At 46.5% G+C, this 11,469-nt stretch overlaps 1 protein-coding gene across 1 annotated transcript; it reads left to right on the top strand.

The window, feature by feature from the left end:
* Nucleotides 1–2,952: 2,952 nt before the first annotated feature.
* LOC112248132 (liprin-alpha-1) lies at nt 2,953–10,895 on the top strand (the record flags this gene model as incomplete). The annotated part of the gene is given in 2 exon segments (XM_024416942.2): nt 2,953–3,975; nt 10,638–10,895. A coding segment is annotated over 1 exon segment (258 nt), but the record flags the coding sequence as incomplete, so codon positions are not given.
* Nucleotides 10,896–11,469: the final 574 nt, after the last annotated feature.

Genomic DNA, 11,469 nt, shown 5'->3' with positions numbered 1-11,469 from the left:
GATCAGGGAAGCAGATCTGATGGATGATCAGGGAAGCAGGTCTGATGGATGATCAGGGAAGCAGGTCTGATGGATGATCAGGGAAGCAGATCTGACGGATGATCAGGGAGGCAGATCTGACGGATGATCAGGGAAGCAGGTCTGATGAATGATCAGGGAAGCAGATCTGACGGATGATCAGGGAGGCAGATCTGATGGGATGATCTGGGTACGGATGATCAGGGAAGCAGGTCTGATGAATGATCAGGGAAGGGGAGATCTGACGGATGATCAGGGAAGCAGATCTGATGGATGATCAGGGAAGCAGATCTGACGGATGATCAGGGAAGCAGATCTGATGAATGATCAGGGAAGCAGATCTGACGGATGATCAGGGAGGCAGATCTGACGGATGATCAGGGAAGCAGGTCTGATGAATGATCAGGGAAGCAGATCTGACGGATGATCAGGGAAGCAGATCTGATGGATGATCAGGGAAGGAGATCTGACGGATGATCAGGGAAGCAGATCTGATGGATGATCAGGGAAGCAGATCTGACGGATGATCAGGGAAGCAGATCTGACGGATGATCAGGGAAGCAGATCTGACGGATGATCAGGGAAGCAAATCTCATGTTTGATCAGGGAAGCAGGTCTGATGGATGATCAGGGAAGCAGATCCGATGGATGATCAGGGAAGCAGATCTCATGTTTGATCAGGGAAGCAGGTCTGATGAATGATCAGGGAAGCAGATCTGATGAATGATCAGGGAAGCAGATCTGACGGATGATCAGGGAAGCAGATCTGATGGATGATCAGGGAAGCAGATCTGATGGATGATCAGGGAAGCAGATCTGATGGATGATCAGGGAAGCAGATCTCATGTTTGATCAGGGAAGCAGGTCTGATGAATGATCAGGGAAGCAGATCTCATGTTTGATCAGGGAAGCAGGTCTGATGAATGATCAGGGAAGCAGATCTGACGGATGATCAGGGAAGCAGATCTGATGGATGATCAGGGAAGCAGATCTGATGGATGATCAGGGAAGCAGATCTGACGGATGATCAGGGAAGCAGATCTGACGGATGATCAGGGAAGCAGATCTGATGGATGATCAGGGAAGCAGATCTCATGTTTGATCAGGGAAGCAGGTCTGATGGATGATCAGGGAAGCAGATCTGACGGATGATCAGGGAAGCAGATCTCATGTTTGATCAGGGAAGCAGGTCTGATGAATGATCAGGGAAGCAGATCTGACGGATGATCAGGGAAGCAGATCTGACGGATGATCAGGGAAGCAGATCTGACGGATGATCAGGGAAGCAGATCTGATGGATGATCAGGGAAGCAGATCTGACGGATGATCAGGGAAGCAGATCTGACGGATGATCAGGGAAGCAAATCTGACAGATGATCAGGGAAGCAGATCTGACGGATGATCAGGGAAGCAGATCTGATGGATGATCAGGGAAGCAGATCTGATGGATGATCAGGGAAGCAGATCTGATGGATGATCAGGGAAGCAGATCTCATGTTTGATCAGGGAAGCAGGTCTGATGAATGATCAGGGAAGCAGATCTCATGTTTGATCAGGGAAGCAGATCTCATGTTTGATCAGGGAAGCAGGTCTGATGGATGATCAGGGAAGGAGATCTGACAGATGATCAGGGAAGCAGATCTGATGGATGATCAGGGAAGCAGGTCTGATGGATGATCAGGGAAGCAGATCTGACGGATGATCAGGGAAGGAGATCTGATGGATGATCAGGGAAGCAGATCTGATGGATGATCAGGGAAGCAGGTCTGATGGATGATCAGGGAAGCAGGTCTGATGGCACTTTGCAGTTCCACCACACGCTGCTATGTCATAAGAGTGTGACTGTCTGTTTAGCAATTCCATCATCCCCCAATAACGCCATTATGAGAAGGGGTTGGGTCTCATTACTACTGATGTAGTCTAACAGAACCATCCTGTAGTCAAACAGAACCATCCTGTAGTCAAACAGAACCATCCTGTAGTCTAACAGAACCATTCTGTAGTCTAACAGAACCATCCTGTAGTCTAACTGAACCATCCTGTAGTCTAACAGAACCATCCTGTAGTCTAACAGAACCATCCTGTAGTCTAACAGAACCATCCTGTAGTCTAACAGAACCATCCTGTAGTCTAACAGAACCATCCTGTAGTCTAACAGAACCATCCTGTAGTCTAACAGAACCATCCTGTAGTCTAACAGAACCATCCTGTAGTCTAACAGAACCATCCTGTAGTCTAACTGAACCATCCTGTAGTCTAACTGAACCATCCTGTAGTCTAACTGAACCATCCTGTAGTCTAACAGGACCATCCTGAGGCTCCATAACTGATTTAAGCAAAACCCACCCTCACATTTTCTCTCTCTGGCTTTTTCCCTCTCTCTTTCTCTTCACTCTCAAAAGCTGGAGAGGATGTTGGAGCTCAGGATGATTATGTTGACTGATTACTGCCAATATTGCAGGTCCCTGAAGCAAAACATCTACTCACTTGATTGACTGGAAATTCCCAGAAGGTCTCTAAGACATAAATTATTCAGGTCAGACCGGACGCTGAGGATAATAAACATCTAAATTGTTCACATTGAAATGGGCAATATCTGTCTCATAGTGTACATGGAGGGCATAATTACTTTAATTAAGACACCCTGTGGAGTGTCTCTGGAGTGCTGTGTGTGTGTGTGTGTGTGTGTGTGTGTGTGTGTGTGATTTTTCAAAGATAACTAAATCTCTTCCATTATAAATGTAAAAAAAAATCAAGAAGTGTCAAGAGGGAAAATGCTGCCATTATTCCACCACACATAGGCTAATCCCAATGACCTAAAACACACTCAAAGATAATATACTGTAAATCTAACGTCAGACTGAATGAGCGGCAACCTTGGTCACCGACCGTAGCCTGCGACGTACCGACGTGCTTTCCAACGTATTGACGCACAGGAGAGCAGGAAACGATAGACAACAAGAAGTGACTCCTGAGCCGACCGGGAGAGGGACGGCTCCTGTCGAGCTGGACTACCAAAGAAAACTGGATTAAAAACTTGCATTCGGACGGAAACCTGGTTTATTTGATACGTTGGTAACCCATGGACAAATTGGCCGTGGATACATATTTATCAAGTGCGTTTCGAGCTCAATCCAAGGAGTTTAAAGTTTCCGCGATCTCCTAGTTTTCTTTTCGCCAGCCTGTGATGTGGTGACGCGGCTCGTCGACGGGAAGCTAAGCTAACGTTAGCTGGCAAAATACACCAGAGAAAATGTGTTTTTAGATATTTTAGTTTTCTTCTAACCTCGTCTTCATTGTTTATTTTTTTTATTTTTTTCATTTGACCCTTGAACTTGGATTATAAACACTTTTTATATATATATATATATGCTTTGCCTGGTATTGTTTTGGACAGTAACAGACGTTTGAGTTGCAGTCTAATGAGCTATCGTAACCGGCTGTAGCTCTGGACAGTTGGTTGCTAACGGTAGCTAGCTATCTAGCTACATCTGTTTCCACTTTTGTTCCTTTTGTAAGGACTGTTGCCTTTTTAACTACACTTTTTTTTTTCTTCCCCTTGAACAAAGTATAGAAAATGTTAGGATGAGTTAATAATTGTGTGTCTGTATTATTATTATATGTGTAAACACTAATAATCAGTTTGACTTGTATCTTTGTGCAATGCAGAAAGTCACTACCGTTTAGCGAAATGGCTGTTGTTGCCCTCTGATGTGGGTCTGGCGGTGCGGCCTTTTAGAGTTTATCTTTTTTTTTGTTCGCCGTCGGGGACCTTTTCAAGTCTGGATGGTTTTCAACATTTTCATTGGATTTAATGTTTTGAATGGCTTGGATTATTCAGACAATTGTACCGTTGTATTAGTTGAACGAACTGGCTTAGAAGTTAAGTTGAAGAAAGCTCGGCAACATAAATAGAAAAGTGGACATCCACAAAGGAATTTCGTCTGCTTTGCAAAGGTAACGTTAGCTAACAATTGATCTATTTGCATTAATGTATAATCTTTTTATTGTACTAACTTTCTACCAGGCATATGTCATGTTATATGTCCATTTGGTTCACAGCTCTAGAAAGGAGTGCATTTGGCAGTAACTTAATTAACTTAAAACCTTTTCGATAACTGCCAATTGATTGATCTATTTAGCTAGGTGTCCGTACTCATTTTATGCCTCCTGCCTTGAGTTTGAAAGAGTTGGGACTGTTCTACACTAGACCTACAGTACCAGCACAGCTAGTTTGTTTATCAAAAACAGTCACATTCCAGACCGAAAGTATTAGCGTTACGCTTTCCCCGTGACCTTGCTGTTATGGTTTACACATTAATGTTACCGGACTTCGACCCTCTTGTCTCTCTCTCTCTTCGGACTTCAGCCTACCTGTAGCAGCCTTGTTTACGCTGGTATGTTAGCAGCCCGTCCAGTACGAACGCTGTGTACGTTTTGTTCAATGGATGTGCATAGGGACTTCAGCCTTATGTAACGCTACTTGGTGATGTAGGTGTACCCCCCCTCCTCCCAACTCACTGCATTGAGATGTCTACAACTGAACTGCCATACTTTGAAGCCTACTGACATGATGGACGTGTTGTTGTTTTGTACATTGAGGTAGTTACACTACAGAGTATTGCTACCATCTGTCATTCTGTCTCGTGCTCTTCAGTAGGGCCCCTCCCCCTCAAACTCCATTGTTTTGTTGGTTTGACCTTGTTATTGGAGAGCTGCTGTCCATTTGCCTACGTGAAAATTAGGTTACATTTGGCAGCAGCCAATCAGAATATTTCTCACCTAGATATGTGGGGGATTTGGATGGTTTTGGCTCAGTGAGGGGCCTGCTTTGTAAACAAGCGCCTAAGGTACAGTGCCACTGCTCAGGTCCCTGAACTGAACACAGTGGCTTCTGAAAGCAAGTGCCTTTGGCGTTGAAGGCCGTGGAAGAAGAAGAAAGGAAAGCCCTAAGTCCTCCCCGGCCACCCAGTAAAAAATGCACTTCGTTCCAATTCATTAGCTGCAGTTCCGTTTGTTTAAAAAAAAAATGTAGCTCACATGATTCTGGGCTTTCCCGCCTGGAGGCCCGTCTGCAGGGCCTAATCGCCAGTGTTGAGCCCCCTGTTGTGGAGCCAGTGGATGGAGTCAACCACTCAGTCAGGCCTGCATCCCCAACATCTTATGCCTGCCCATTTACAATGGAAAACCATATTACTGTACACACACACATCCAGAGTGATTGTGAGTGTAGGCTGGGTCTACATGTGTTTGTGTACATTGGGTTTCTTAGTGTCTGGTCAATGGAAGGGCTGAGTAGTGGTCTGGCTTCATCATCTGATGCACCACAGACTTTGGTGCAAACCTCAAGCACAAATCTCCAGTTAGGAATTGGCCCTTGGAAAGCATAAAGGACCCCCTCCTTATAACGTGTTCTAGCAGCGTATACAGACACTCTGCGGACCAGGGTCATGATGAAGTCTCAGTATACAGACTCTCTGTGGACCAGGGCCATGATGAAGAACCCATTACTCAGTCTACTGACTCTCTGCAGACCAATGATGAAGAATCCATTACTCAGTATACTGACTCTCTGCAGACCAGGGTCATGATGAAGAACCCATTACTCACTATACTGACTCTCTGCAGACCAATGATGAAGAACCCATTACTCAGTCTACTGACTCTCTGCAGACCAGGGTCATGATGATGATGATGAAGAAGCCATTACTCAGTCTACTGACTCTGCAGACCAGGGTCATGATGAAGAAGTCATTACTCAGTATACTGACTCTCTGCAGACCAGGGCCATTGTGAAGAAGTCATTACTCAGTATACTGACTCTCTGCAGACCAGGGCCATTGTGAAGAAGTCATTACTCAGTATACTGACTCTCTGTGGACCAGGGTCATGATGAAGAACCCATTACTCAGTCTACTGACTCTCTGCAGACCAGGGCCATTGTGAAGAAGTCATTACTCAGTATACTGACTCTCTGCAGACCAGGGCCATGATGAAGAAGCCATTACTCAGTCTACTGACTCTCTGCAGACCAGGGCCATTGTGAAGAAGTCATTACTCAGTATACTGACTCTCTGCAGACCAGGGCCATGATGAAGAAGTCATTACTCAGTCTACTGACTCTCTGCAGACCAGGGTCATGATGATGATGAAATTACTCAGTCTACTGACTCTCTGCAAACCATGGGAAGAAATGTTGTCTGCCCATGAAGCCATTGGGAAATGTTACTCAGTTGCAGTGTCAACCAGGGTCATACATGTTTAAAATGGTTACTTAAATAGACTCAAAACAAATTGACAACTTTCATAACTGTTACATACCAATACCTGCTGGCCATGATGGGTCAATAGGAACATTAGCCTGTCTGGCTGACTTCTGGGACAGGGCCATTGTGAAGATTAGCCTGCTGGCCTTACTGGGTCAATAGGAACATTAGCCCAAGCTATTTGGGGGGGGATATCACTTTACTGAATTTTTGTTGCCATGGGGAAATGTTGTTGCCATGGGGAAATGTTGTTGCAGTGTCAAGTACATGTTTAAAATGGTGTTTAAATAGCAAAACAAATTGACAACTTTCATAACAGTTACATACCAATAGCCTGCTGGCCTTACTGGGTCAATAGGAACATTAGCCTGCTGGCCTTACTGGGTCAATAGGAACATTAGCCCAAGCTATTTAGGGGGGGGGGTATCACACCTGGCACAAATTATTGTCTAGTTGTGTTTTTCTTTTTCGATCCCTATACCTGCGCCCAGGCCTACAGGGGGTGGCTTGGGTCTAAAATGATTTTGTGAGCCTTGCAGAGGGCCCTGACCTTAAAGATCTCATCCAGGCCTGTCTGTTTGACTCCAAGTACCTTGGGTAGGGCCCTGACCTTAAAGATCTCATCCAGGCCTGTCTGTTTGACTCCAAGTACCTTGCTTGCTGTGGTGATAATCCTTCTCAGCACATTTGTCTGGCTGACAGTGGCATTGCCAAACCAACAAATAATACAAACAGTTAAAATACTCTCACTGAAAGATTTGTAAAACAGAGTCAGTATAGTACAATTAACATTGAAAGATCCCAGCTTTTTGAGAAAAGTCAGTCTGTACATTTACTCCACTGAAGCTTATTGGCCAAGAGGACACCCAGGTATGTGTATTCCTCTACAATCTCTATGTTCTGACCTCTGATAGATGTTGCAGAGGTAGGTGGTGTTCTCTTCCTGACGTTGATGCACATCTCTTTGGTCTTGTTGGTATGGAGGACCAAGTGTGATTGGTCACACCACTCTTCAAAGTCATTTCGGAAGTTCCTCATCATCATGCAACAGGCTGATCAACAGGCAGTGTCATCAGCGAACTTAACGAGGTGTCTGTCAGGATGGGAACTAATACAACTATTAGTGTATGAGATGTATACTGACTCTCTGCAGACCAGGGTCATACTGATATATATATATATATACTGCTCAAAAAAATAAAGGGAACACTTAAACAACACAATGTAACTCCAAGTCAATCACACTTCTGTGAAATCAAACTGTCCACTTAGGAAGCAACACTGATTGACAATAAATTTCACATGCTGTTGTGCAAATGGAATAGACAACATGGGGAAATTATAGGCAATTAGCAAGACACCCCCAATAAAGGAGTGGTTCTGCAGGTGGGGACCCCAGACCACTTCTCAGTCCCTATGCTTCCTGGCTGATGTTTTGGTCACTTTTGAATGCTGGCGGTGCTTTCACTCTAGTGGTGTGGGTTGTAGACTCCGTCTCATGCTACAAGTGGCTCAGGTAGGCCAGTACATCAGGAGACGAGGAGGAGGCCGTAGGAGGGCAACAACCCAGCAGCAGGATCGCTACCTCCGCCTTTGTGCAAGGAGGAGCACTGCCAGAGCCCTGCAAAATGACCTCCAGCAGGCCACAAATGTGCATGTGTCTGCTCAAACGGTCAGAAACAGACTCCATGAGGGTGGTATGAGGTTCCGACGTCCACAGGTGGGGGTTGTGCTTACAGCCCAACACTGTGCAGGACGTTTGGCATTTGCCAGAGAACACCAAGATTGGCAAATTCGCCACTGGCGCCCTGTGCTCTTCACAGATGAAAGCAGGTTCACACTGAGCACGTGATAGACGTGACAGAGTCTGGAGATGCCGTGGAGAACGTTCTGCTGCCTGCAACATACTCCAGCATGACCGGTTTGGCGGTGGGTCAGTCATGGTGTGGGATGGCATTTCTTTGGGGGGCCGCACAGCCCTCCATGTGCTCGCCAGAGGTAGCCTGACTGCCATTAGGTACCGAGATGAGATCCTCAGACCACCTTGTGAGACCATATGCTGGTGCGGTTGGCCCTGGGTTCATCCTAATGCAAGACAACGCTAGACCTCATGTGGCTGGAGTGTGTCAGCAGTTCCTGCAAGAGGAAGGCATTGATGCTATGGACTGGCCCGCCCGTTCCCCAGACCTGAATCCAATTGAGCACATCTGGGACATCATGTCTCGCTCAATCCACCAACAGACTGTCCAGGAGTTGGCGGATGCTTTAGTCCAGGTCTGGGAGGAGATCCCTCATGAGACCATCCACCACCTCATCAGGAGCATGCCCAGGCGTTGTAGGGAGGTCATACAGGCACGTGGAGGCCACACACACTACTGAGCCTCATTTTGACTTGTTTTAAGGACCTTACATCAAAGTTGGATCAGCCTGTAGTGTGTTCATTTTGAGTGTGACTCCAAATCCAGACCTCCATGGGTTGATAAATTTGATTTCCATTGATAATTTTTGTGTGATTTTGTTGTCAGCACATTCAACTATGTAAAGAAAAAAGTATTTAATAAGAATATTTCATTCATTCAGATCTAGGATGTGTTATTTTAGTGTTCCCTTTATTTTTTTGAACAATATATTTATTTATTTATTTTTTTGATTTATTAATTAATTCCATTCTTCTACTTTTTAGGTTTGTGTGTATTGTTGTGAATTGTTAGATACTACACTATTGGAGTTAGGAAGACAAGCATTTCTCTACAGCCTCAATAACATCTGCTAACTATGTGGATGTGACCAATAGCATTATATTTAATGACCAAGGCATTTCTCTCTGCGGACCAGGGCCGTGACGAAGAAGGCCATTTCTCAGTCGTTAGAAAATGGTACTTGCAACGCCAGGATAGTGGGTTTGATTCCCGCTTAGCATGACTTTCAGTTGCTATGGATAAGGGCATCTGTTAAATGGCATGAATTATTATCATTATAATTAGATGCATTATTATATTAATGGAGTTGTGCTTAACAAACAGGTTGCAGAAAAGAGTGCTTTGACTGGGCTCCCCTCTTGTTTAATACAGTGGTTTACAGCAGACCTACCAAGTAGTTTTGGTTTACTAAATCATACATCAGCAACATTGCAGTAACCAGTTGGTGCAATATATACGGCCTGATTGTGTGTGGAGGCCTTCCCCACTGTGTTCTGTTTTCTCACCGCAAATGAACGTTCTCTCCATGCGTGCCTGCCACTACCCTTCAGACAACAGCTTGGCTCAAGGTGCTGATTTATTGAGTTGATGGCCTGGGTGTTTCTGTTGATTGCCTGGGTGTTTCTGTTGATGGCCTGGGTGTTTCTGTTGATGGCCTGGGTGTTTCTGTGTGATGGCCTGGGTGTTTCTGTTGGCCCAGTGTTTCTGTTGATGGCCTGGTGTTTCCTGGGTTTCTGTTGTTTCTGTTGATGGCCTGGATGGCCTGGGTGTTTCTGTTGATGGGCCTGTTGATGTGTTTCTGTTGATGGCCTGGGTGTTTCTGTTGATGGCCTGTGTATGGGCGTTTCTGTTGATGGCCTGGTGTGTGATGGGCCCAGTGTTTCTGTTGATGGGCCCAGTTTGAGGGCCCAGTGTGTTGAGGCCCACAAACTGTCTGTTGATAGAATGTTTCGCTGCAAGAGACACTCTGTCACACAGAACATCAGAGATGACACCACACAGAAATGTCAGCACTTGTAACTTAACACAAGTGTGAGGCCCAGTGTCTTGCGGCCCAGTGTCTTGCGGCCCAGTGCGGCCCAGTGTCTTGTGTCTTGGCCCAGTGTCTTGCGGCCCAGTGCCTTGCGGCCCAGTGCCTTGCGGCCCAGTGCCTGGCGGCCCAGTGCCTTGCGGCCCAGTGCCTGGCGGCCCAGTGCCTGGCGGCCCAGTGCCTGGCGGCCCAGTGCCTGGCGGCCCAGTGTCTGGCGGCCCAGTGCCTGGCGGCCCAGTGTCTGGCGGCCCATCGTGGCAGTGCTGGCAGGTTGTTGTGTCCAGTCCTCCCAGACTCTCTTTCTGTGCTCTCGGTTGTGAAAGAACTTAATGATTTCCTCAGAGTCAAACATGAAGAAAATACAATGTTGTATGTTCATGGTCAACTTGCGGTTCCGTGTTTCCGTGTTCGTAATGGGTTTCCATGGAGAGCGCCGCTTATTGACGTTGTCATTGATCCTGATGTGTGATAAGTCATTCAACTCTGATGTAAAGATCAAGACGCTGTTGAGCTCCGAGGCGTTGTCCTTGTATGTGTTGGCGACTTCTTTCTCTGACATTTCCCCCCCCCCGTCTCCCATTCCTCTCTCCCTTTTCTCTCTCCACCCCTCTCCTCCTATCCTAGATGATGTGCGAGGTGATGCCCACCATCAGCGAGTCGGAGGGGCCTTCGGGTGGCCGGCGGGGGTCTGGCTCGCCTCTTCATTCGGACTCGGAGGGGCACTTCGAATCTCTGATGGTTTCCATGCTGGAGGAACGCGACCGGCTACTGGACACGCTGAGGGAGACCCAGGAGAACCTAGGCCTGACCCAGGGCAAGCTGCACGAGGTCAGCCACGAGAGGGACTCGCTGCAGAGGCAGCTTAACACCGCCCTGCCCCAGGTAAGAGACCTGCAGCTGGTGCTGCTGGTGTAGATGGTGAAAACTGAAGCTGCTGATGCTACTGTACGGGACACATGGGTTAGGTTTACACTGCTCTGTGTTTTTATTTGTTGTTTTTGAAATACGGTGAAATCACGTAAGGCCTGTTACAAACTGGGTGGTTCTAGCCCTGAATACTGATTGGCTGACATCTGTGGTAAATCAGACCGTATGACAACATTTCTTTTTACTGCTCTAATTAAGTTGGTAAGCAGTTTCTAATTCAGAGGTTTGTGATATATGGCCAGTATACCCCCCCCGACCTTATTGCTTAAATATACCATTTAATTCTAGACTACTGGGGTAGCGAGAGAGTAGAGTTTGTTCCCACAAACGGAGAGGGAAGCTACTGTATAAGTCCACACTAGCTGCATTTTGTTGAGTGTGTTTAGCTACGGGATGAAAGGCCCTAATGCAGCCTTCTCCCTCAGCAGATGGCCTTAGTGATTGAGACTCCACAGGGACTCTGGTTAAGGGGGGGGGGTTGGTGGTAAGTCTCCCCTCCCTCCCATTACTGTAGTCCCTCAACCAGCCA

This window comes from Oncorhynchus tshawytscha, unplaced genomic scaffold, assembly GCF_018296145.1.
Source record: "Oncorhynchus tshawytscha isolate Ot180627B unplaced genomic scaffold, Otsh_v2.0 Un_scaffold_14841_pilon_pilon, whole genome shotgun sequence".
NCBI lineage: Eukaryota > Metazoa > Chordata > Actinopteri > Salmoniformes > Salmonidae > Oncorhynchus > Oncorhynchus tshawytscha.
The sequence above is the reverse complement of the archived record's forward strand: the minus strand, read 5'-3'. Positions and strand labels throughout refer to the sequence as shown.